Raw genomic sequence first — 27,845 nt, 5'->3', positions numbered from 1 at the left:
ATCTGTTGTGGTAGTTACATTTAGGCAATAGGAAATGCATTATGTCCATGAGATGTCCCCACTCTGATATGAAAACACTGTTGTTTTTTGTTACATTTTGTGGATAAGATTCTGGGTTTAACTGTTTTTTGAAACTTCTTGCACATGTGGGATCCATTTTTTGAAGTGATCCCTCTTTTTGAGGGTCAAAACCTACTTTTTGAGCATAGGGTTGAATTGCATTGATTTTAGGTTAGGGTAAAGGTTATGTAGTAGTATGTAGTGGTAGTCTGTTGTGATAGTTAAGGTTGGTTAGTGAAAATGCATTATGTAAATGGTGTGTTCTCACTATTATAGAAAAACATCCTTGTGTGTGTGTGTTTGTGTGTGCGTGTTCTTTCAGGGCACGAGCACAACTGCGTGCACACGCCTGTCGTCCACCGTCTCGGCAACAAAATAAAAGCACCTTCCCCGCCGTTCAATTATTCAGTATGACATATATTGGAATTGTCACTTTTAACACGTGAGGTGTCCAAGTCAATAATTTATACGGCTTAGCTGAGCTCATTGTTAGTTATTAGCCAATGAGAGCAGCGGCTTGTCATGCTGATGCTGTGTTTAGCTCTGTTTATTTGACCAAACTGTTTGCGGACTGGAAGGCATCCCGAGGAACATTCCTTCATCCGCGGCCAAGGGTTTATAGCTTGTTGATATGCGATGCGTTAAAAGGCATGCTTGCTGCTTGCTGTTTATTGTCACAATAATTAACAAAGTGAGGTGTTAATCTTTCCTTGTATTCTTTGCTGAGTTGATTTATTTTTATTACGGTTAAAATCGCATTTAATGGACACCTTTTATTAGGTTTCAATGTACTCTTGAAATGAGTAATAGCATGTAGATGTGTGAGAAAACAAAAGTTAGACCACATAAAGGCATTCTTTCCCTCCTGCTGTCACAGCCCTCCAGCAGTTCAGTACAATCTCCAGTAGGAGGCAGAGTTTTGTTTTCCTGTCATGTCTTGGCTTGCTCAGTGAGAGCACATGGGTGTTTTTAATAGCGTGTGACGTTATCAAGACAATAATTGCTCTCATTGGGATGTCATTGAATAGATTGCCTGGTAGCGCCTCTGCCTCTTTTTTTACTTTTTCAAGGACACGAGCATGGGAGAAGTTTGACGCTTGCTCTGATTAAATAAAATAAGCCTGATGACCAAATACACTCAAAATGCCATCCGTTTATCATTTAATGTGGATCAGCTGGCCAATTAAATTAAGAACTATTTAAGTTCATGTAAAATTTAGATCTGCAAAATATCAGCCACATAAAATATTGACAGTCCCAGTCAAAGGTTTAGAAACACCTTCAAATTCTAGTGCTCTCAAACACATTAAGCGCTCAAAACATTCTTGAAAATGCACAAAGGTGAACTAAAGGTCATTACAAAGCATAAAGAAAAATCCACATCGTAAAGCTGAGCGAGGAATACACCAAAGCCAAAAGTTGCTTCCTTTGAAGAAATCCGAACCATATTTTGTTTTTTTTTCCTCTTATTTTCCAGACTGACACCGTTATTAAAATTGAAGGTTTTTTTTAGACATGCACCATCTAAAAACAATAAATGTAACGAGCACATTTGTTATTGTCCAAAGTCATCGAGGTCCACAGCAGAAAGGTGGAAAAACCACAAGCGGATCTCGAGCAACGGGTTGCACACCACTGCCTTAAAGGGAAAGTAGTCTTAATATTCAAGCACGGCCTTCTGATTAATATTGTGTTGGTGGAAGATCAATTTTGCAGCAAAATCTGCTTGGTTATACCCATCTCAGGAGTCGGCCGTTTTCTCGCTTCCTGTCGACCAAAAATGACAAAACAATTGGTCGGTGCCTAGGTAACAACCACAGCGCACTTATTTTTTGAGTTGGGTAATGTGACATTCAGAAGATGAGCTGAGCTCTGAGCATTATGATGTCATTTCCCAAAAATATGCAAAATGGCGCCCCCCTGAGTTGGATAAAAACATGTAGCTGCTGTATTAATATTCCACAAACGCAACTGTATGAATCAGAATGTTTTGACTACTATAGTGGAAGAACTTAGAACATATTTGGTTGACTTCCCCTTTAAATAGAACTGTGAAGTGGGCAAAAGGCCTGCATGGGAAACTGGGGCAAGTGTAAATAACGCAGTGTCAGATTTGTTTATTCATTTGTTGTTGAGTTGCATCGTTTGTCCCGCCACTCTAAACATTTCCATTGAGAGAACAATAAAGCCCTGATAGCTTGGCAAGTTTTCTTTCTTTCCGCTGGATAGCAATGTTTACTTATCTGTTGTTTCATGAAATGGCCTCTTTTCTTTGGGCTTCCATTGTTTCACTAGCATGGCCGGAGTCCCAGCAGAGGTCAAAGGGTCAACTTAGAGCTGGGGGTTATGGACAAAAAAAACCCCTCAATTTTCTTCAATCATTCTAACCATTTTTAACAGTAAAAAGTTCTTATCTGGTCAACAATTAATTTGGCGAATAAATTATTTTTCACATGCAATTTGCGATGTTTTTTTTTTTTTTTTTTTATACTGCTGGAATCATCCAACCGAATAAATAGCCTATATGCCTTTAAATGCCACAGTTAAATACCATATTTAATACCTTATTTTTAGAACTATAACCAAAGATGTACCATTTTTTTTTACCAGAAAATCTATTTTTGCCATGCCATATGCCAGAGATGGATATGGATTTTTAAAATTTTATTTATTTTCCTAGTTACAACAATATAATGCCTTCAACACAGACTAAACATGCCTTCATGTTTAGAAATAAGAGCAGCACTAACATTTCCAACATAACACCGACACATTTAGATCATTAGAATATGTCAGCAACACAAGTCACATGCCTGATTGTGTTCGCTCGGGGAACTTGCCCCCTAGTGGTGAGTAAAATTACATTTCAAACTCAGAAGTATTCGATAGTCTTCTTCTGTCTCCCTGGAGATTGCCCCCTGGTGGATAGTTAAAAAAAACAGATGAGCCGCACTGGACTATAACCTGCAGGGTTGAAAGCATGAGAAAAAAAGTGGCATCTCGTAGTCTTAAAATGTTGAAATAAGTTTACCTAAAAAAAATGATGTGGTGGGCCAGATTTGGCCCCCGGGCCTTGAGTTTGACATCTGTGCCTTAAGTGGTTGTCACCCAGTGTAATAGAAAGACATATTAATACGTTTTTGGGATCAAACGAGATAAGTGGTTCACACCTATTGCAAATATGTTTTACGAACGAGCCATCAGGCATTCTGCCACTTTTGCAGAATATTGATTTCTTCATTAAGCTAATTTTCAAATAAGTCAAATTATTTCGATTTATTGCCCAGCCCTAGGTTATATGTTGGTTAAAAAAAGGGGGGGGGGGGGGGCTGGGGGACGACACAAAGCCCCCCTCCCCGGGTTGACCTGCAGCTCATCCTCCAGCTCCCCCATAGTGCGGCCCCATTTGAATTGATGATGTTTAGAGGGATGCTTGTGATTGGTGGAGAAGGGTGTGGTTGATTGGATAGTTTTGTATCTTGTCAGCCGGGGAGTAAGCTCGCGCGTGCTAGCTGTCTGTATTCCGAAGAAGGTCGGAGACGCTACAGCACAACAGAGCTCCTTCTCGCTCTCCCTCTCTCTCTCTTTCTCTCGCTCTCCCACTGTGTGTGTGTGTTTTCTCCCTCTCTCCGGCTCACACTGTGTGTGTGTTCCTCTCTCTCTCTCTCTCTGTTTCTCTCTCTCTCTCTGTTTCTCTCTCTCTCTCTCTCTCTCTCTCTCTCTCTCTCTCTTTGCGTGGCGGCTCGGTTCTCCGCTCTGCTTCACTCGGCACCGCGTGGCCCGGCTTTCTGTTTACCCTGCCAGCTAAATGGAGTTTGTCAGGTTTGTCAATATGATTGACTTCTTTGATATCGCTCGTCCTCTCGCCGGGAAACTTGAGAATTTTATTTGATCTAAGGGGAGGTAAAGTACAAAAGGGAGCGTGCGATCGGATTGTTTTTTTGGTTTGTTTGTTTGTTTATTTATTTTTTTTTTTGGTGTGTGTGTGTGTGTGTGTCACTGGTAATGGGTTAAATGTGTCATTTGCATGAGAGTTGCCCTGATCCAGAATTGACGACTTTGCTGTTAAGAAAGTTTTGCATGGGCTTGTTGAGAAGTAAAAAGTCAGTGTTGTAACTCCTTCATTGCCAGCAGTTTTGAGACCTTCTTTTTTTCTCATATTAAAAAAAACATGTAAGTAAGAATCTAGGGTTGGATGTCAATGTAAAGACGTGTAAATCCGTGTTTGGGATTGAACGAGTTAATGTTGTTATTAGTACTTTCTTTTGTGTTTATTTTTGGAGTGGCTACTTTTACTTGCTTTTAAAATGTGCGTGCTTGCTTGTCTGAGGTGTTCTTCTTCTCACGTTGGAACCAATCATAAGTGCTCAACTCATGGCAGTTAATAATAGTCCAATCTTGGTCCGTCTTTTAGTCTTGTTTACTTTTCTGACAGTCAGCTAACCAGTTAAACAAGATTCGGAGCGGTTCCGTATGATGTTTTAATTATGGTGTGTTCTCGGAAAAACAGGTGACAGATTGGCTGCTTCATCTGTAATTGCTGTTGTTGTTTTGAAGCAAAAGTATTTGAATAGTGCTGTTTTGTTTTCTCTGTTGCCGTGCCAAAGCTGCAATTTTGTAGAAATGTCTTCAGTATGTTTTTTTGTGGCTTGATGATTGGATGATTGTTGGCTCTGGTTGTTCTTTTTATTCAATTTGCATAGTTCATGTTAAGCGTCCTCACTACTAGAACTGTGAAATACATTGAATCAATTTGATTAATTTGACTTATTTAGCCTATATGCGGTATGTGATTAGTGTGTGGCACTCCTGCATCATCAAGAACCAAAAAGGATCAAAATACCAAATAAGGGTTAAAAATCATGATTTGAACATTTAAGTTTTGTAAAAGAGCCACACAAGACAAGTTTACAATCTTTACTAACATTTTCATTACTTATTTGTGCACATGCTATCAACAGATATTTTTGATGTATAAGTTTAGGTTAAAGTCAATGCCTTTTTTTAATAAATCAAATAGATTTTCCTTGGCCCTAGTTACTACAAAAGGGATATTTATGAAAAGTGTTGTGAAAGTTATACATAGATGTGTGATTGATTACTACTGCTGAAACAATCTTTTCCTTAATATTTCAATTACCGGATCAAACTTTTCAAATGAGGAAAAACGGGCGAGCGTAAAATGATAAGGCGAAGAACGGGAGACGTCAAGGTGCGGCGTAACGGCGCGCAGCTGTGCAGAGTCTCCCGCTTTGGGAGAGCCGCGCTGCGAGCTGATTGGCTTGACACTTTGTAATCAAACTTGATTTATTGTTCATTAGTTGTGCATTAGCCCTTTCATGCAGGGGCGCTATTTGCGCAGTGGCCTGTCAAGACCAGGGGGGCTGCCAGCACCTGTCATTTCTTAACTACGACATCGGCAAACCCGTTCCGGCCAAGGTGTGTGCCACCGGTGGTCCCCACTTTGTCGGGATAGCGTTTAGCACACCTGCTCCTCAAAAAATAGATTTAAATGGGCTGCTTTTGAATTCTCAGGGTAGAGGTGTGAACTTTTTCCCCATCCGTGCTTCTGTCGTTCAAAGACGGAGAGCTATGGCGAGGATGGTTCACTTCGTGCCGGAAACATGCGAAAGAAACAAAAAAATCAAGACGAAAGAGTGGAGAAGCTACACGATTTGTGTTCTTCGCGTCTGCCGTCATGGAAACAAGGATTAGGTGTTCTTTGGTCGGATGATACAAACAATCAACAGCAGGATGTCAAGCATTGTCTTTTGACGACACTTTCATTTGAAAGGGATTTTTAGGCCGTGATCTTAATTAAATCTCAATTGACTCGAATAAGGCGACTCACAAAGACTTGTCAGTCGCGTAATCACGTGGCGCCGCTGAGAAACGCGCGTCCAAAAATCGCTGTCGGGTAACGATAAAAGATGCATATAGTGTTGAACTAGTTAAGTATTTGCATTTTTTTTTGTTTGTTTTTTGCAGTGGACAGCTATAAATGTGTTGGTGTGGCGTCACTTATTTTTTACATCTCTGTATTTGTTTAATTATTTTATTTTTTTTAGTCAGTCTCCCTGTCCCTGTAAAAATATTTATATTATGTTTTATTTTTTAGTATTTTTAAATATAAAGTATAATACATATCATAAATAAATATATAATTGTCGATAAATAAATAAATAAATAAACATGTTGGTTTTTTTTTATTCCCACTATTTTAGATGATTTCAGTGTTTTCTAGTTTTGCAGTGGAAAATACAAAATATTTTCTTAGTGTGTGTATGTGTGGGCGCTGGGTGCCCTGTGTGCACCCCGTCATCAGCGGTGGCCAGAAGCAGGGTGAGGCACACTACTCAGCTGTTGTTGGGATGAGCTCACCCGCTTTGCTGAGCAGCTTGTTTGTTTAAATCCGACGGTGGGCCAAAAAAAAAAAAAGGGAGTCAAAATTCAGTTTTAAGCCACAAAATTGCCCATTTAAACACAAAGTGTATACACATTTATCTTGGTTTTCTAGGCTTCTTTAAATATATTTGTATTTGGAGTCGTTTTGAATTTTATTAGAGTATTTGTATGGTGTGTTTTTTATGTATTTTTTTGCAAATTTATACGGTGTTAATTTAGATTCAAAATATAATTATTTTTAATTGGAGCCAAACGGCAAATGAAATGTCTGAGGCGTACCTGTATCACCTTTTTATCTCTGGTTTTTGATCCTCTTTTGGGTAGAAAAAAAATGATCTCATTCACGGAAACATGGTCATTAAAATGAAATTACTAGCATGCGACGGGCTTTATTTGAAATATCATGATTCATTTTTTGGAGACAAGAACGTTTTTGAAGTTTCAGAATGTGACACCTTTTTGGAAGTTGGACGTGCGTGTGCATTATCTGCATGTGTCAACGTGTACGTATATGAGTGTGTGTATTTGTCCAGCGGGCCTGGGGTTATACACTATATTGCCTCTGTCGGGCTGCAGCTGTGCGAGAATGTTGAAGCTTTTAATGTTTATGTATGGGAGGCACCTGGAGAGTGCCACACCTTCATGAAATTCATAAACGTCAGCTATTTCTGGCATCCTCAGAACGTCCTCTCTTTTTTTTTTTGTATCAACACCCTCATATTTGCTAGTAGATTGGAGCTGGGCTCATTCACTCCCTTTCGTTATTAGCCCAGGACCAGTGTCTATTTTTAGATGGCAACATTTTTTTTTTTTTTTTTGTAAATCATCTGGATTAATCGTGGAGATAAAAGTGAGTGACATACAGGACTACTGGAAATGGCGACTGGCGTTTTGGTGTTTGCGTTAAATGGAAATGATATAGAGAGGCCAGGGCAATATTTTCTAGTTAAAGTGCTCGCTACTGCCCCCGCTTTTAAAAGCGCCACATTTTAGGCAGCTTTTCACTCCTTCAGAACAGGATTAAATGGTAGTAGTTAGATTGATCAATAGGTTAAGAAGCGTACAATCCCTCTTGCTGCTAATGACCTCAGTCGTATATAGGTAATAAATAGGTAATAAAACTGGGAGTCTCTAATAGGCTGTTGTTGGGCTGTTGCTCAGAGCATGCTAAAATATCTCCAGTTGCCGGGAGTCTGATTCAAGAGTTTTATTGTCGTATGCATAGTAATACCACACGATGAAATTCGTATTCTCTTCGCTTCCCCGAGCAGACTACGTTCAATAACCGAGCAAATAATAAGATAGGCAATACAACAAAAACAAAAAATGCAAACATATGCTGGAAATTACAGGAAGATTTAAAAAAAAAACAATGTCTGCTTCATTCTTGATGGAAGGTGCTGTGTAAAGGGAAAAAAAAGCAGTAATTTGGTGCATGCCCCTACATTCTTGGGATTTAACATTATTGTAATATACAGTCATATACAGTATACTCTAAACATATATCCACGTAAATCTATCTGTCTGTCCTGCTAACGAGCGATCTTATTAAATCCATCCAGCATCAATCAATCAATCAATCAGTCTGTCTGTCTGTCTGTCTATCTATCTATCAGCTAGCTAGTTATCATCCATCCATCTCATCTCTCTCTCTCTCTCTCTCTCTCTCTCTCTCTCTCTATATATATATATATATATATATATATATATATATATATATATACATATATATATGCAAAATTTTAGTCCTGTAACGAGAACGTACACACATTTATGAAATCATGGCGGTTTCCATGACGAATGGCTAAATATCACTTACTTTCACGCAGCATGTTTAACGTTTGCACGTCAGAAAAATTGAACCGCCTGCTTGACCTTCAGAATAGTTCATAAAGATTAGTGATGCCAAGAGAAAAAAGACCTTGTAAGAAAATGACTGTGAAATTACGGAATTAGAAGGGGGGTGGGGGGGGGGGGGGGGGGGGGGGGTTTCTATGCAGATGACAGGACAAGTCATGTGCAAAATTCAAGATGAACTGCATATTAAGACAATGGGGAGGGGGCGGGGATTAATATTGCATTTTCCTCCTCGACCCCCTGCAACGACCGCTGGGGGGGGGTGTGAATGTGTTAGTCCTGCATTAAGGTTGAATCTCATTCATTGACTATAGACTTGGCACACACATCTTACTAGCTTATGTGACGTTACAGCGCAGTCCTCCTCGGTATATTTCATGTTTTTTTATTTTTATTTTATTCATGGTTGTGTTCTCTAAATGACCAAAAAAATAAAAGAAAAAATACCCCAAAAGGCAAAAGTTTCATCTTAGCGTAAAGTTCTGATACTAATTGTGTAACCTTTGGCTGCTAAACATTAACATTTTGTTTTAGCACATTCACACAGCTACACATCATTCAAAGAAAAATAGAGATGCACAATCACGTTCGAACGTTTAAAAATATAAATATTCTCTCATTCCAGTGTCATTGAAAGGTGTTTTTAATGGTAATACACATGGCGGCATGCAGATGGATGCAGAGTTTGCCGCCACACAGGAGCAATTAAGTCGCGCAGACAACTGTGGGGCCTTTTTTAGTGTCACAACAAATCACTGGCTTTGAAGAGCCACACACTTGCACCTTTCAAGAGTTTGTTAGAGGCCCGCGTGTTCGGCAGCCGGGCCCCTCCTCCGGGCACTCCGTATTGTCACAATAACAGATCAGTTTTGACAGCAACTCTAATGAAATGTTCTCACATGACATGGCCTGCGTGCGTAACGGCTTTGGCATTCTCAGGTGTGGCCTTTTTGCCATATTTTAGAAATGGTAACACCGAAAAGCAGCACATAAGATGCACATCGTTCTCAGTGGTGTCGGCGGGCTACGCGCATGATAAAGGGATGTTGCTGAAAGCAAGATGGATGTTGTGGGGACAGTGGTTAGCCATATAATCTGCAGGCCTTAGCCGTCCCATATATAAATGGATATAGCAGTTCAGTAGTTTACATGTTCAAAAGCAGTAGGAAGAACTTCAAGAATTTATTGTTTCCTACCCCTTGGTTTTAACCAAATTACTGCATGATATTCAAATACTAGCTAAATTATGTATAATGTACAATTAATGTGTAGAATTAAAATATACCAATATCTCAATTTTAATTTCTGCTGACATAAGCCTAATTTAGTAAAAACACATCACATAAAGCGTTAATAGTGGACTGAAAACAAATGCAGCGTGACAGGTCCAAAACTGTTCATAAAACATTATTAATAATAAAGTAATCATCATTCTAAATCTAAATTTTAACAAAGGGCTTTGAAAGGGCTAATATGTGTGTGTATATATATATATATATACACCAACAACTTCAAATTTATGATTTTTTTTTAAATACTGTATTAATACTGATTTTTATTCAATACTGTCCAAAATAGCACGAGTACAGCATCACTATTAGTCATAAAACATTTCAAGTTTGTCATTAAAAATGATTAAAATCTGCTCTTTTTTTTCACTTGACATAACAAAATCATCCTGCGGAGAATATGAGACAGAAGGAGATAGAGAAAGAGAGAGAGAGAGTGTAAACCAGCAATAGATATGGCCATAAATGAAAGGGAAGTTGTCCATTTTTATTTTTTTTTCTATTTAAAAAAAAGTGCTGATTTTGATCCTGACATAAAAGGAAAAAAATTGACAAGAATAACAGCTGTTTAAACCTACAGCATAAAATGATAGCATTGTTCCAATGTAGCATGGGCATGCTTTGTCGCTAATACATATGTATATATGGTGGCGGCCAACGCAACATCCTGTGAATAACCCGGCGCTTTTCTTTTTCTTGACAGGTTCCAGTGTCAGTGGCTATGATGACACCTCAAGTGATAACACCTCAGCAGATGCAGCAAATCCTTCAGCAGCAAGTCCTGAGCCCTCAGCAGCTCCAGGTTCTTCTCCAGCAGCAGCAGGCCCTCATGTTACAGCAGGTATCAGTGATGTGATCTACACAAGCGACATTAACTCCAAGAATCTCATCATATATATTTTTCGTCTTCTCCCTGTCTTTTCTGCAGCAGCAACTTCAGGATTTCTACAAGAAGCAGCAGGAACAGCTCCACCTCCAGCTCCTCCAACAGCATGGAGGCAGCAAGCAGAATAAAGAGGTAGACTGACATCATTCCAACTGCTAGTGTGACCAGGCAGATAGCATGGAAGGCATGCGTGCTCCCTCCCTCAAACCCATCTGCCTTCAGCACGGAACAGGAGGGTGGGGGGAGTCAAGTTCACCCATGCTTCTGATTAGCATGTCAGACTCTTTCGTTAAATTGCGACGACTGAGTAATGAATCACTTTCCTTTTAAGACGTTTTCATTTCACTCACTGTCCCCTTATGGTATTTGCCCCGCTTTTGTTTGGATCCTCAACTCATTTAATGCCATGGACGTATTTTCACGTCTAACGTTCAATACCAGATAATGAAACATCATATTGATATTTAAGTATCTGGGCCTTATTGTCCTTAATGTACTTCAGTAACGATTTAATTCTAAATCCTCCGGGATTTAATGACTCTTAAAAAATCCTGAAAATACGTCCCTGGCAACAGTATCAGTTATTGCACAACAATTGAGTAGTTGTACTGTATCCGTCTAAAAAAAATAGTCCTTGACTGCGAAGTGTGAAAATTGCTGTTTTTAGCCTTTCGCCCACAAGTTTAAACGTCATTGCAAGTACGTTCGAACAAGATTGCCAGCCAAAAACTTGCGTGCTCATAAACAAGCGTAATATGCAACAAAGACATGAGTGCTCCTGAGAGTGTTGTGTTAACGAAAGGCGTAGTTGGAGGGGGGGGGGGGGGGGGCAAGAACACGGCGCATATAAATCTGAGCGGCTTTTCTTGGTAATTAACATGGAAATGGCAGCGGATGAGAAGGCATGTAATTGTGAGATATCAGCACAGCGAGCGCTCCCAGCTTTGTTGTCCGTGTAAAGGTTTTTAGTCCACCCCCCCATCGTTCCCGTTTGCCCTTTTCTTCTGCCCCCCCCCCCCCCCCCTTCCCGGTACAACGAGGCAAGCGGCAGCTTAATGCGTGCTAATGATTGGCGGATACGGGCATGGCTACGGACAAAGCAAATTATTGCGCGGTCAGAAGAAGTTCAAAGACAAATCAGGGAATTTTCCCCGGTCCCCGTCGAGCGTTTGCAGAGGAAGGCCGCGTGGAAAGCGTCGGCGCCGTCAGAGCCGGCGGCTTCAAAGTCGAAGCTCCCTAATTAATGAACTGCGGGCTTCAGTTTGGACAAGTTGTGGCGTGATGCGCCCATAAATCAACGTGACAGCGCGGCTCCTCGGCCTCACGTCGGGCCTGTCACTAAGTCGCATCTGATGTAAACACAAGAGGAGCAAGTGAGACAAAAGGAAAGGGGCGGGGGAGCCAAGCAGGGGCAATTGATCATTTGAATGGAGCACCAGAATAGAAGAAAAAATAACTTTTGAAGCATATTATGTATGATCACAGGAAATAGATGCAGCCCCGTGAGGCTTTTCTGCTGTCTTTTTCTTTTTCCCTCTGTGGCATTTCGACGCCATCAAAAGACAGAATAAGAATTATGCTGCGACTCCCTAGTGGCTGCCAGACAATAACCCCCTGTTGTTGCTTTGTGCCCCCCCCCTTATTTTTTAAATCGTAAAGACATCAAAATTTCGTTTTTTTTAAGATCTTTAACTTTATATTTGAAGCCCCACAATAAAGGCCTGCCAGTGCCACTTTTTATCATTTGCCAGGGACGATATTTTTCTCTCCCTTGTGCCACTTCTTGTTAACCTCTTATTTGGGCTGTTGGAACTGTTTTTAATGTCTGCATCCCGCCCCCCCCCTCCGGTCCGGAAGATAAAACATGCAACAAGGGGAGAGAGAGTTAAATTAATTTGCAATACTCAGTGTTTGGTTCTTTCTCTTTTTTTCTTCCCGGAGAAGCCAACTTCTATTTATTAAGAGTTTTGATGAAAGGCGTCGTTCCCTGTGAACTCCCACCCCCGTAGCACAATTTCTTTGTAACAGACTGTCAGTGAGGAACTAGCAGAGGGCAAAGCACTAAAGAAACAAGGAAGTTCTCTCATGCTAATGAAAATGAGAAGCAGACCACCTTTCAATTAATCAGGCAGATCATAGAAAATCACAGGCCGTCCGCATCCCAGAATCCTCTCTGGGCCTCTTGTCATGTCTTTCTCATTTCATCTTTCGGAGGAGATCACACATTTCTTCTATAGCTACTGTTCGTTACTAGGGCTGCCACAAACGATTATTTTGCTAGTGGGCTAATCACCAAAAGTAGGCGTGATTGGGGCTGAAACGAGCTCTCGGGTATTTCGAGTTACTCGGTTCAAATGAAATACTGGAGGCGTTTATTCTCTCCCCAAATATCTGCCTATTAGTGTACACGTCAGAAAAAATACGTCAAGCCAATCGCAGCAACGATTGTTGCGGTAAGTAGGCCGATGTCAAAATAAACCTTGGTTTACCAAAAAATATACGGACAACATCGCCTTGGTATGCTTTTGTTTTGAAGTTGTTGCCGGCAGCCTGACCGTGAAATAAATAATCCGACGTCGTTTTAATATTGCGTTCAATCCTCAATACTTCATTACACTAACAAACCAGGTTTCATTATAGCTGCAGCTAGCATGAGTTAGCCGAGTGCTCCGTATAGGCTGGCGTGATAGATGTAAATGAATGTACACAGCCTAACACAGTTGGTATTTCATTTTTGTGTTGTTTTTTTTAGTATGACTCATTCTGTGTCTGCTAGTGTATTTTCAGACATTCTTTTATCATAATATTTGAAAGAAGAATACTGTAAATAATTACATGAGTGAAAGTCTGGATTCTGTGATGTATGATTACGTCTTTGGAATTGAATGGGACATTTATCAAACACTCTTCTATCCTAATATTTGAAAACAAATAACATTGGAAAATGTGCATGAGGAAAGTCCATCACTGGAGCAAGCACAAAAAAAAAAAAAAAAAAAAATGGGCATCGAGTGGATAGAAATGGAGTTCTATGATTTTAGATGAAAATTATTAAATCAAAGCGACAACAAATAAGTTCATAAACAACTAGTCGACAAATCGTCAAATTTATCGTTCTCAGTCAAATATTTTTTTAGATTTTTTTTATTGCCTACCTTATTATTTGCTCGATTATGGAATCTAGTGTGCTCCGGGATGTGAACAGAATCAGAATTTAATTGTGTGATATTACCATGCACACGAAAATAAAATCTTGAAACCTTATCAACCCAATGAGTTTGCCCTTGTGTCATTTTATCCAAACTAATGGTAAAGTCCAAAAGGCGTCGGAGTAGGAGGGGCGTTACACTCTTTCCGTAACCATTTTATCTGTCGTTAATTTCCGAGCTGTCAACAAGAGAGCTGGCAGCTGCTTCCCATGGAGACTTGTTTTATATGCAGTCAAGTTGTGAGAAGTCAACAAAGTGTGATGAATCCTGTGTTAGCTAAGTAGGTGCGGTTCACAGCTTGGCACGACTTTTTAGTGCCCCCGTTTCTCCTTCCGCTTTCTCCATCATCGGCCAGGTACACCCGTGTGTGTTTGTTTTATCGATTGCAAACAAAGCTCGGATCCATACTGTTGGCAAAACTGGTTCTCTGAAATATTTCGTGGACAAGTAGAGGAAGCTTTTTAGCGGCGGTCATAAAAGATGAAGCGTTTGGTCCATTGTATTCTATTATTGGATCCACACTTTTGAATTGAGGCGGTATTGGAAATGAAAAGCGCTTTAAATATGAAGACTGGCTATTTTGCTTGGGTGTTTTTTAAAAGTATGCATGTGTGTCTTCAGCAGCAGGTGTCAGCCCAGCAGTTGGCCTTCCAACAGCAGCTCCTGCAAGTCCAGCAGGTCCAGCAGCAGCATCTGCTCAACCTTCAGAGGCAAGGGCTGCTCACCATTCAGCCCGGACAAACGGCCCTGCCGCTGCAGCCCCTCACGCACGGTTGGTACACTTAAACGCCCAAATTTCGTGATTAGCTTTCTCAAAATGGATCAAATGTCATTATGTGGGACCCAGATGGTTATTGATTGTAGACATTCATTTTAATTGAGTGCCATTTTGTTTAAAGATACAGTGGACCCCCGTGTTACAGCGTCCCTGGCTTATGTTTTTTTCATGTTGCGATGTGGAATACTGAGTTTTTTGTCCCCTCTTTACGGTACTTTCTGGGATTTGCAAAAAAAAAAAAAAACAACAACTGTCATGACGTTAGGGGCTTGGCTGTATTTGTGTTGTTTTGTTTCCATTTGCAGGCATTTTTAGGTAATTGCACTTATTTTCTGTCAGTGCCTCCATGCAACGCGTCACTACAATGCTGGTCTGCTATTGGTTGGCCTCACTTGTTACAAAATGGCGGAACAGTAAAGCTTTGTTCTATCGCAAAGTGGAAAGGGTTAGCCATGGGTCCCAAGATTGTGAGTGATGTTGAAGATAGAAGTAAGAAGATGATTTATATGGAAACAAAGCTGGAGATAATCAAGAAATACAAAGCTAGCCTAGCCAAGGCTAGCCTTACTAGGGAATATGGGCATAACAAGCGCCACCCAAAGGTAAATAAATTCTTTCTATATTTTTTATTCATGATGTTTTCTGATTGTACACGTATATTAACAATTGGTAGCACTTACTATACTATTTTGGTACCAATCTTTAATATGTATGTACAATTTTGATGTTTTTACCTGGGGTTCTAAACGCATTAGCTATTTAACATTTGGATTGCCCGCCATACGATGAACTGGCCTTAGGAGCCCAACCGCGGAACGGATTAATCTCGTAACAAGGGGGACCACTGTATTTTTAAGTGGCTCATGTGTATTAGGGCTGTGGCGATATGGCCCAAAAGCAAAATCTCTTTGGATAGTTTGGTACCATTTGGTGACATTCCCAATTTTCTATTTTTGTGTTTTTAGTTTTTTTTTTTTTTGAAAATCTGAAAAGAAATGAAGCAGCTCTATAAGCAGCTGCATTGCAAAGAACTCCGGCCAGGCTGATTTTGTCATTCCTAAAGTGTCGGCGTGTTTGCATGTCCGGGAGCCAGTACGTCTGTTTGGCTAACAATTTTGCGTCTTTATTTATTCTTTTCTTATTTGTTAAGGAGTGGTGGCCTTGTGACAAAAGACAGCATTTCAGAACATGACATTCACTATTCATTCCCGGCTAAGGCAAACACTTTTGAAATAACAAGATAAGGGTGATTAAAAACAGGAGGGTTCGGAGGTGCTTAGGTAATAGGCACACACAAACACGTTTGTACAGTGCTGTTATTGTTTGGACTGGGTATGGAATCACTCATCCGCTCGCAGGCAATTGCCGTGGGCACGGGCGTGGAGCTGCCGCTGCCGCCGCTGTGTTGTTGAGTATGCTTTGCACAATTGCTTTGTGTCAGATGTCTGGCAAACAAACACACACCCTTTGAGTAAAGCGCCGCACGGCTGATACGGACAGATACTGTACTTTTACTGGCTTTTGCAACAGTCCCGCTACATCCTGTTTGGACTGTGTCATCAGGCACGTAAACCTATGCTGCGCTTCTCGAAACTGTGGGTGTCAAATGGGGTATGTGAGATTTTAACACCGGGTATCAAATAATCTAATTTAATGCAGTGACAGGAACAATGCATTTTTTTTTCAAATTGAGAGCAAATTAATTGGATCGCAAAGCATGTTTTCCCTAAATTGCGTTGTTGTGTTTTAAAGTTTCGTACGGGGTTCAAGTCGTTATAAATAACGTCTTTATTCACCAGACATAAAATGATACGGTCTATCTTCCAGAATGGCTGACTAGATTTTTCAAATTAAGGGCAAATTAAATAGAACATGCAGCAACTCATTACTAAGTTGTTTATTATGACTAAAAGTTGCAATTTTCAAAGAGTTGAGCCAGAAATAAAACAGAACATTTTAAGACCCTCCTATTTTTGTGTTCAAATTGAGAGCAAATTAATTGGATCCGAAAGCATCTTTTTCCTAAATTGTTTTGTGGTGTTTTAGAGTTTCAAATCAACAAATTCAAATCGTTATTAAGAACACATTATTTGACCGACACAATCTTCTGGAATGGCTGAATAGATTTTTCAAATTAATAACAAATTAAAAAGAACATGCAGCAACTCATTTCTGAGTTATCGTGACAAAATAAGTTGTACTGATGTACTTTTTTATAAATCTCAACAGAAGCACTTTCATTAGTGATGCAGTTTTCGAATAGTTGAGCCAGAAATAAAACAGAACATTTTTAAGACCCTTAAGACCCTTCTTTTTTTGTGTTCATAGGAACAGTACATTTTTTCTCAAATTGAGAGCAAATTAATCGGATCAGAAAGCATATTTTTCCTAAATTGTTTTGTAGTGTGGTTTTGTTTTAGAGAATTCCGAGGTTAACACCATCTTGTTACATTGCTTTTAAACGTATATTTTTTTTGTTTATAATCAATTTAATGTCATACTATTTGTCATGTACATTAATCACATAAAAGAAAAAAAAAATCACATTTTGCCACTTGCTGTCCACTGAAAAGGATATCACCTGTGCTCAAGGCTTGGGTAACGACCAATCATGGTTCATCTGTTGGTCATGTGATAATCATAACCTGAATCGTGATTGATTGGTCGCTACCTGAGCCTTGAGCACAGGTGATGTCAGCCTTATTCTTTTTTTTTTTTTTTTTTTTACTCAGACAAGCCGCGGTCCCCCCAACCCATTGACGTTTTACTCGCCGCCAGCTGCTACATGACTTAAGCTCGTGTTTCCCCGTTCGTCTTCCTATTCACCACATTTTCTGCTTGACTGTTTGAAGTTATTGATGACCTTTGCGTTTTCCACATCACTTAACCCTTTCGCGCATGGGCGGGCCCGGCCTACGCTGCTGTGATCTAATCGACGATATTCGCCTTGCGTTTAGCGCTTGCGTCGCCAGCGATGACTTGATTTGCTCGAGCTGGGTTCGGCTGATGGTGGACTTAAACTCAGGCGTAAGAAATTGGCGTGGCTATCTCACTTTTCTTTTGCTCATTAGAATATATTGCTATCAATACAATTATTTTGTAAAGCTGTTGCTTGAAGGGTGCAATACATTTTTTTCACAAGTATTAGCAAAGTACTGTTCATTGGTTCAAAGTATGCAAAATATGTCCAAATTCAAAGTAAATGCCATGGTGTGATGTTTTTCTTTTTTAATTTTTTATTAATTGATCGAAATTATGCAGAAATGTAACAAAAAGAGTGAGCGAGTGTAAAATATATCTTGTCTGCCGGAAAATTGTGTCACTTATGACATTACGCATTAGTAAAAAAAACTAAGGTGCGGCGTTTAGTCTGTATAATGCAGTTAAGCAGTAACTTGCTGCATGTTCCAATTAATTTGCTCTTAATTTAAAAACAAATATTTGCCGCTCTCTTTCTTGTTATTGTGTAATTTTTAATGTATGCAGTAGTTGATGAAGAATGTCCCTCCAAATTTTCAAAGCAGGGACAGGTATTATTCTAACAGTGTGAAGTGATAGTAACAAATATATGTGCATGGTGTACATTTATTTTATTTTTTTAATATAAATATGCTTTTTTAATATTCTGTATTCTAATACATGTTTACACTATACATTTTTATTCACTTCTTGTATCAGTTAAATACGTTTTGCTCAATCTTTTTTCAAAGATGACCCGATGTGAAATACTTTTTCTGCCAAATATCAACTAACCAGCGTAAAGCATTTTGGAAAGGGGGGAAAAAATGACTCAAACCGTAATTTATATTTATTTCGGGCTCATGTGCCAGAAAATTGTGTCACTAAACTTTAACAATATCATACAGCATTTAGTCACCTTATCACAATTTATCAGTGATTTTTTCATGTTGTAACTGATTTGCCCTTACATTGAGAATATTATTCTGCAATTTCAGGAGATATATTTTTGTCATATTAGCTTTTATTCTTATCTCTTCTGCCAAAAAATGTGTTATTAAAAAAGTCGTTATTAATGAGAATTCACATCTGTATAACAGAAAATTAAGGAAAATATTGCTTCATGTTGAAGTTAATTTGCTCTTAGTTTGAAAACATGCTGTTCCCGTCAAAAAAAATCTCATGTACCACCATTTGAATATTGCTTCAATAAATATTTCAAAAGGTAATAATTCACCGTCAGTTTGGCTAGTTTTAAAATAATTTGGGATTCAACTCTGACCACAAAAAAACAAGAAATGTTTAAAGCTTATGTTTGGGTTAATGTGTTTTTGTATCATCTGCTCCTTAAAAAAAAAAATAAAAAAGTCCTTCTAAGACGATATAATTAATGCTTTCCAATCGTCTGCTGAAATTTAGTGTAAGCCTGTAGATAACATATTTGAGTCAAACACAATTTGGGCATCCTCCGTATTATCCGTTTCTGTAGCCGTAAATTCTTTTGACGTTAATGTTCAAAGTCTTGGAAGCAGTTAGACGCTATCTGTTATAAATTATAACAATTTGCTCGGAAGGATAAAAGCCAACCCCCCCTCCCCCCCATCTCACACACACATTTGCACAAACGCGTCCTCTTGACCCGATAAGGGAGTTACGGCTTGTTTTGCGCTCATGCGGCTGAAGTTTTGGAAATCGCGTTTTCATTTCTATGCAAAACGCGCTAAAACGGGCTCCTCGGAGCTTGCGCCGCTCGCCGCGCCACATCATTTAAGTTGTCTCCGAGAGGCCGGCGGGACGGCGACAAGACAAATTTGCGGCGGATGCGAAAGCAAAGAACGCGGCCGGCCATAAAGCGGCCGGCGCATCGGGGACAGCGGCGGGGAATACGGCCCACCTGGCAGTGATTGATACATCCAGCTCGAGGTTACTGGTAATAGTTCCCGCGGCAAGAAGCGGGACATTTTTCAGGCGTCGGGGTGCATATCAGCAGGCCAGTGATTACTGCAACATAAACAGGGGTGCAGGAAGGTCCCAGCCTGACGGAACAATAAACTAATAGCAATGTCAGTGTCCCCCCATGACGCCGGCACTGTGCGCGAGGAGTAACGGAGCGCTTTAAAGAGCCCAGAGCACTTGGGGCCATTTTTTATTTCTGGGATGATGGCCTGCAACTGATGTCATTAGGAACCTTAAATCAACTTTCTGCTTGCTTGAACATGGTCACCTGGGTACAGGGGGACAAGGACGGGAAGAGGTTGAAGTGTCCGGCCCGTCTCGCCGCCCGAGCTACCTGCCGGGGTAAAATTGAGTTGGGAGGCCGGTGATCAATCAAGTGTCCCAACAACATGCATTTTTTACGGCCTTGTCTGTATTTTCCTATTGTAATGAGCGGAATAGTTGCGTTGAAAAATGGAAAGAGGAAAGATAAACCAATCCGGCGTTTGCAAGACGGACAAACCGCCGAACCAAGAAAGAGGATTTTGCCCATCAATGTCATTAAGTCCCGCTGTAATCAGATGGAGACATCTGCAAAAGCAACTCGATTGTTCAAACATAAAAGATAAGGTGCTCGGAGGAATTTGTGGAGTGACGTTTTATTGTCATTTATAGGAAATCACGAGCCGGAGCCCTCGCTGAAGTTTTATGGTTAAGGGTGCCGGCAAAATGCTGAGGGATCAAATTCTCAAAGAAACATCTTCGGTCCCACTCCCTTCTCTCTTATAGGTGTCAGAGAAATCGATTAAAAAAAAAACTAAGACAAGCCCGAACTGGACTGTAAATAGTAAACTCAGACAACAAAGATTGACTTTTCTTGCTCGTGAGGGACAACTGAGCTCATACTCTCGTGTTCGCTTCAGGGTTGTCGAAGCTCCACTGTCCCCGTCTGCTTTTTACTCAATTCAGCAAAACATTTCACAATACAAGACGTAATAGGTCATCCCGATACGGTTGCCAAGTGTTTCACTATTTAAAAATTTCATTTCAAGGGCGAGTTTAGATACCGTAGTTTTTACACAATAAGCTTTGCTTTATCATAACGTCAAATCGAAGTTGAATAATTTTGACGCATTTGCTTGACTGGTTTGTTTTTTCCCTAAACGTATAAACGTTTCTAACATTATACCTGTTCGCCAACGGTTAGGGTTAGTGTCATAAAATCCAGTTTACCTTATAGTCAGAAAAAAAATGTTATATTTGAAAATCAGATTATCTACAATAAGTGATGTATTAAAAAATATATGTCGTTATTTTTGGACTATAAGATGCACTTAAAGGGGTCAAATTTTCTCAAAAATTTGCAGTGCCTTATCAGGTATACGCTGTTCTTCATATGAATGTCAAATAAAAGATGAAAAAAAGTTTGTCATACAGAACATTGAATGACGGGGTTGGAATTTGCTTTCTAATCTCGTGTTTCTAATACATTGTATGCAATTTACCCATTCAATCCCAAAAATGTATTTTTACGTATCTTTAACGAATCTTACACATTAAATCCCAGGTACTTAATCTATTTATTTATTTTCTCGGAAAAGTATTTTGAGACCCTCCTGCACCCTATAAATTTGTACCCGGGATGAAATACCTGGACTTCGTAAAGACGTATAAATCCGTCTTTGGGATTGAATGAGTTCATATTGATATCGATTAGGTGCCTATCACAATATATTTTGAATTATTGCCCAACTATCCCCTTTCATCAGCCTCCTTCATCCATCGCGCTTTCATCCGAGTAAACAGTGGTGTCGGGGTCACCAGGACCGCTCGGTAATTGAGCCGGTGTGGGCCGCCCTGTCAAGCGCATCGGCTAAAAATACATCGCCCACTGTCACCGGGCACCAAGTGGGGGGAAAATGATTGTTCCCGCTGTCTAAGTGCAGGACACAAGCATCAACGGTGACCTTCTCTTTCTTTTCCAAAAGAATAACACAAAAAAAAGAACTTTTGGCTTCAAATCTCATTTTAGAACACGGTAACCTCAACGGAACTTTTGATCATGTCATTGTAAATGAGCAAGCAGGTCATTTGCATGATAAAAAACCGGCGACCGTATTAACTCGTTCAGTACCAAAGACGTTTTTATGATTTTTTTGGTTTTGTTTTAAGAGTCCCGACATTCAACCCTGGGTACTTATATCAATCAATTTGGTTACTAAGTTAGTACTACAATAATTACTTTAGTAAATCACTAATTTAGTACTTTCTCATACTACTTTGGTTCAATTAGTAATTGATTACATAAGTTTTCAAAGTGATTAATTACTTTAGAGCTTTAATACCCAAAGTAATCAATTATTTTAGTTTTTAATTACCGTAATTCCCCAAATATAAGACACGCATTTTTTCCCTCAAAATGAAGGCCAAAACTATGGGTGCGTCGAATAAACGGTGACTTAAATTTTTTCATGTTTTTTTTTAATTCAACACAGTTCAAGGAAGATTGATTTGTCAGCCACATAAGCGGGGTTTTGATCCGCAGATGTGCATTTTTATACCGTCCGTATGATTACGGTAACTTCAGCAGCTTAGCTGAGGTTGTTACTGGTGATGCGTTCATCGACCGTGGGAATGTGGGAAATCTGAAACGCGCTATAAAGTAACGTGCCAACGAATGTACGACTTAAAGATATAAACTCGGGAAAGTATGTAGAGTTTACGAAAGATGAGATAAAGACCGTTTTGCTGCCAAAGTGTTGGTGCGTCTTATAGACGCTAACATCGAAAATAACGGAATTTGACCCCAAAATTATGCGTCTTTGACACAGGTACATCTTATATTTGGGGAATTAGTCCCTAATGTAATCGATTGATTTAGTATGTGCCCTAAAGTCTTTCGTACACAACTCATTCAATCCCAAAGACATATTTTTACGTAGCTTTCAAGAGTCTGATGAATTCGGTCTAAGGTACTGTATTTATTTATTGATTTATTTTGAAAAATATTTGTGAGACCTTCTTTTACCATAATATGAAAAAATAATAATACTGAACTTTGTGAAGAAGTACAAATCCACATTTGGGATTGAATTTGTTAATTACAGTCAGCCCCCGGCTTACGAGCACCCTGATTTGCGAACAATTCGCCTTATGAGCGTGGATCAGGGAGATTTTTGTCCTCCGCTTACGAGCAAACCGCTCGCCTTACGAGCATTCCGCCAAGCCAGCCATTGAGTATGTATAAATGTTCTCGCCTAACTGCGTCAACATATTCAGCAGTTGGTGAATAGCAGCATCTACAATCATTAACAGATACGTGAACGCTATTGGTCTTACAACCTCACACTGACTGTCTCACTCACGGTGTCTAAATATATTACCATTTAAGTGTAGTGTTTGTACAGCTAAAGGGAAAAACAGCTGACATGAAATTAAATGTGCCGATTGCAGGACAAAGAATTGTCATTGGTTTAAATGTGTGTTTTTTTTAATTAATTGTCAATACATTCCAACCGTTTAAAAAAAAAGTGCGAATAATTATCAGTCAGTCAAGGAGACGCCAATATGCTATTGGTCGATTAAGGTCATCCGGTCTCACTCACTGGCCGGCGTCACACGTCAATCACAGAAGTGCCAATATGCTATTGGCCGAACGCCTTTATCTAGCTTGATGGCACAGCTGGTTGGGATGGAAGGAAGTAGAGAAAACCCTGACTGAAAAAGTTACTGTGACACTGTAAGACCAATAGCATATCTGATTTACCGTATTGACTTCGAGCATTCATCTCTGCTCATCTCTGCTTATCTCAGCCCAAGTCACATCTTTACAAAGGTAAAAGTCATTTACCCTTTGTATTTGTTATTTAATGCAACTGTACAGTAGATTATGTCACTCAATATTAATATATGTATACAGCGTGATGATCTCACCTAAGGCTTCTGCGCGCGTTGCACGCATTCACGAATTAACATGGGTTTGGATTGCCCGCTATACGAGCAATTCGAGCAATTCGAGATACGAGCGTAGCCGCTGAACGGATTAAGTTCGTAACCCGGGGGCCCACTGTATTTAAAATAATTGATTTCATTTAGTACTTAATTCATTGAGTGCCCACCATTTTTAGATTCTCCTTTCACCAAACATTTTTTACATGTTTTTTTTAAGTACGATTCGAACTCAGCAAGGCGCGGAAGGGAATACGAGAAAACACATTGGAGTCCAATGGCAGCCGGCGAAATATTTGAATGAGGAAAGACACTCCTTGGAACGTGGAAAGGTTATTGATATGTCCTGCAATAATTTCCCGCTCTTTGATATGCAAACGATCTAGTGTGAATTCCGAGCAATCCTATCAGACTCATTTCACACTTCTTAGCCCTGGCGTCTCTCTGGAGTCCTCCGCCTCATTAGGCCAATGTTCTCCATTACCAGCATAATTAAAATCTTTAGTAGCTTATCAAATTAAAAATATTTTTTTGCTGATCGTACTGAGATCTTCACCTCACATTTATTTTCCACAACAGGAATAAATGAAGACTAAGCATTTTGCATACAATGTCTTACAATTTGGTGCTTGAAAAGAGCACTTGTGATATCTATAGAGCTGATGATGAGAAATGGGGGGGGGGGGGGGGGGGACTATAAACTCGAGTAGATAAGCATGTGCAAATCATCTTTCATTTAACACTGCTCATTTGGAGAATGGCTTTAATTAATTGTAATGTTAAGTGAGCTGCATTTGTGTGTGTGTGTGTGTGTGTGTGTCCGCACACAACATATGCAAGGAGTCCTTTCAGCATGCTTTAAATGTTTTGCGTCATAGTTTTCATTTTTTTTGTTTTTAACACTTTAATGTATCTATTTAGGATTTTAGCGATTTTCTTGTGAGCTTTAGCTCTTTAAATCTTCTTTTACAATTCATGTATGTATTTTGTGCATAAAAAAAAATGTTTAAAGATTTTTTGGGGGAGCATTATGGATTTGGGATTATGCTCCGAGCAATGCAAAAAATTTGCAGAACCACACCTGGTTTAGAACTTTTATTGGCATTGTTTTTCAGTGGTCATAATGTTTTTGGTCATATTACGTTTTGTTGTGCAGTAAATTTGTCGATTATTATTTAGGTTTAGAAAAATAAAAACAATGGTGGTATTTTTTTTTTTTTTGGTTTTAAATGGACATGTTTGGTTATTTATGTGCTAATGACAGTAAAAAATGGCATTGGTCTTTTTTCAGAAAAAAAAAATGACTTTTTTATCATTATTACTAACTTCGTTCATATTAATTGGTCTGTTTAATTAAGATTTTAGATGTTTTTAGCAGAGGTGGCCAAGCATCATGAGGAGACTCCAAACCCAAAAGATTCTTTACAATAGTACGCTTGATGCAATATTACATTTGGGGGAATATTTATTAAACAGCAAAATCAACCCATTTTTGTCAATGTTTTTCCCTCACATCACATGACATCACAATTGCTCAGGGCTCAAGTGTGCCAATCAGAGCTCACCTATTTGCCGAGTTTGGTCATGTGACTTTGACGAGCAAAATCTCCGTCGTATGAGATGATTAAAACCTTGTGGCCTTTGCTGCTTATCTCATTTTCCACAAATGCAGTATTAATAAGAATGACGTGTTTAGACAAATTGGGGTGCATACAACACAAATGTAAAGAACACCTTTGTCAAAATATGATTATTTTAAAGGTGACAAAATGTTGCAGAGCATCAACTATATGGAGTACTGACAAAAAAAAAGGATTATGTCTTCTTATCCAAACTCCTGACCCCCCCCCGGGTTTCAGGTTTGCTGTCAGTTCCATGCAGAAAACACACACACACAATGTCGTCTGATTTGAAGGGATTTATATTTTCAAAGCGCTATGCTAGCTGCAGTGTGCTTGACTTGTTAAATGAGGTTTAAGTCTTGTGTGTCAATTGGAGGCGGTGCAGAGCTTTAAGTATTTTGCACATTAATGCGCTTTTGAGAATATTACCCCAGGGTCCTGTTTCTCAAAGAGGCGAGGGGGGTTGGGGGGGGGGGATGTTTTCTAGTGTTGCTCGTGTAAACTTATTGTTATGTGCGCACTACACCAAATGACGGCCATTATTCAGATTTCATGCCTTGTCTGAATGTTAATTATTTTACTCTGGGCATGAAATTCGCGTGAGTACAAGGGATTTGTGTACACAAACATTATCCAGATGACAAGAGAATTGGGGATGGGGGGGTTCTTGCTTGAGATTCTAATTAATACGCGCTTTTGTTTACAGACAAATGATTTCATTAAACGGCGAAGAGTTGGATTAGCTTCTAATTGATTTTGTTTGTTTCAGGCATGATTCCTGCAGAGTTGCAGCAGCTATGGAAGGAGGTGACAAGCGCTCATGTGAAGGAGGAGCACAACGGCAGCAACAACGGCCATCGCGGCCTTGATCTGTCCTCGCCGGCGCCGCCAAAGAACCCTCTCCACAACCAGCATACTCCCACCAATGGACAGTACATGAGTCATAAGAGAGAAGTGTAAGTCCTTACCATTTTTTTCTGCCTTCACCGAAATTATTTACATACAACAAAATCTGATTTTAAAAATCTATTTTGGCTGAACGTAGAATATCCACATATAAACCCCCCTCCCATGCCTGAATTTATCTGTGTATGGTTCGGTGATAAATTATTGTGAGAATTCTGTGAGATTCTGATTGACTTTATTGTCACTTAGATGTCACTTTGCTGATATGTTAAAAGATTAAAAAAAAAAAAAAAAAAAATATATATATATATATATATATATATATATATATATATATATATATATATATATATATATATATATATATATACTGTGTGTATATATATATATATATATATATATATATATATATATATATATATATATATATATATATACAGTGGGCCCCCGGGTTACGAACTTAATCCGTTCAGCGGCTACGCTCGTATCTCGAATTGCTCGTATAGCGGGCAATCCAAACCCATGTTAATTCGTGAATGCGTGCAACGCGCGCCGAAGCCTTAGGTAAAAACGACACACTGTATACATATGTTAAAATTGAGCGACATAATCTGCTGTACACTTGCATTACATAATAAATACAATGGATAAATAGCTTTTACCTTTGAAACGATGAGACTTGAGCTGGGTGTAAGCAGAGGGGTGGCAGAGTCCAACGCTCAAAGTTAACACGGCGATAGATATGCTATTGGTCTTACAGTGTTAGAGTAACTCTTTCAGTCAGGGTGCAAATCACGCAGATACTAAAACATCATCCTCTTATTTCTTTCTTTACCGCTGCTAGTAATTTTAGAAGCTATGTCTAACAGATAAAGTTTGCAAAGTCTTCACAACATTCCGTTTTTCACTAATTTTCTCTCCTACCTTCCATCCTGTCCCATCAAGCTAGATAAAGGCGTTCGGCCAATAGCATATCGGCATTTCTGTGATTGACGTGTGACGCCGGCCAATAGCATCTCCGTGAGTGAGACCGGGTGACCTTAATCGACCAATAGCATATTCGCATCTCCGTGACTGACTGATAATTATTCGCACTTTTTTTTAAACGGTTGGAATGTATTGACAATTAATTTAAAAAAAAAAACACACATTTAAACCAATGACAATTCTTTGTCCTGCAATTGGCACATTTAATTTCATGTCAGCTGTTTTTCCCTTTAGCTGTACAAACACTACACTTAAATGGTAATATATTTAGACACCGTGAGTGAGACAGTCAGTGTGACGTTGTAAGACCAATAGCGTTCACGTTACTGGCACAAGTATCTACTGATGATTGATGATGTCGCTACTGTTGATTTTATTGACACAATTAAACGAGAACATTTCTACATACTCAATGGCCGGCATGTCGAATCGCTCGTAAGGCGAGAGGTTTGTTCGTAAGCGGCGGATCAAAATCTCCCTGATCCACGCTCGTAAGGCGAATTGTTCGTAAATCAGGGTGCTCGTAAGCCGGGGGCCGACTGTATATATATATATATATATATATATATATATATATATATATATATATATATATATATATATATATATATATATATATATGTATATGTATGTATGTATGTATGTATAGGGAAAACTGCATTATAAGGCGCATAGAATAGAAGCTACAGAAGTGGCTGGGCTTGCGTTATGCATCCATTAGCTCAAGGGAGTGTCAATAAAGCAATACCTTAAATCCCTTCCTTGTAACAAGTTTCCAACTATGTCTCGGTCATGTATTGATACAGATGCTAATTTGGGCTCTATTTGGAGCCCAAGTGGTTGGATGCAAATTTGCGACAATAGGCAGCAAGTAGTTAATTTACTTTGCAATGCATCATACTGATTTTATTTTACTTTTTTGTGTTTAACACTTTTAGGTTTTAGGTTTAGACAATCTCATTGTATAATGTAGTTAAATATTATTTTTCAGATTTATTGTCAGTC

The 27,845-nt window shown here is 39.2% G+C and overlaps 1 protein-coding gene across 9 annotated transcripts in view; it reads left to right on the top strand.

The window, feature by feature from the left end:
* The window catches only part of foxp1b (forkhead box P1b), a 163,252-nt gene that overhangs the window by 97,629 nt on the left and 37,778 nt on the right, over window positions 1–27,845 (top strand). For 6 of the 9 annotated variants that reach the window (XR_015866611.1, XM_088423665.1, XM_088423659.1 and 3 more), the window contains 4 exons: window positions 10,315–10,452; window positions 10,540–10,629; window positions 14,328–14,478; window positions 25,717–25,903. Coding sequence is in view for 8 of the 9 variants with exons in the window: in XM_088423665.1 (XP_088279791.1) it covers window positions 10,315–10,452; window positions 10,540–10,629; window positions 14,328–14,478; window positions 25,717–25,903 (566 nt within the window). In the remaining variant the exon portion in view is untranslated. Of the gene's footprint in view, window positions 1–3,603; window positions 3,883–7,274; window positions 7,316–10,314; window positions 10,453–10,539; window positions 10,630–14,327; window positions 14,479–25,716; window positions 25,904–27,845 lie in introns of those variants that run through there. The other 3 variants (XM_088423661.1, XM_088423663.1, XM_088423660.1) reach the window with 3 other exon arrangements.

The sequence above is a fragment of the Hippichthys cyanospilos genome, chromosome 9, assembly GCF_059441005.1.
Source record: "Hippichthys cyanospilos isolate Australia breed blue-spotted pipefish chromosome 9, RoL_Hcya_1.0, whole genome shotgun sequence".
NCBI lineage: Eukaryota > Metazoa > Chordata > Actinopteri > Syngnathiformes > Syngnathidae > Hippichthys > Hippichthys cyanospilos.
The sequence above is the reverse complement of the archived record's forward strand: the minus strand, read 5'-3'. Positions and strand labels throughout refer to the sequence as shown.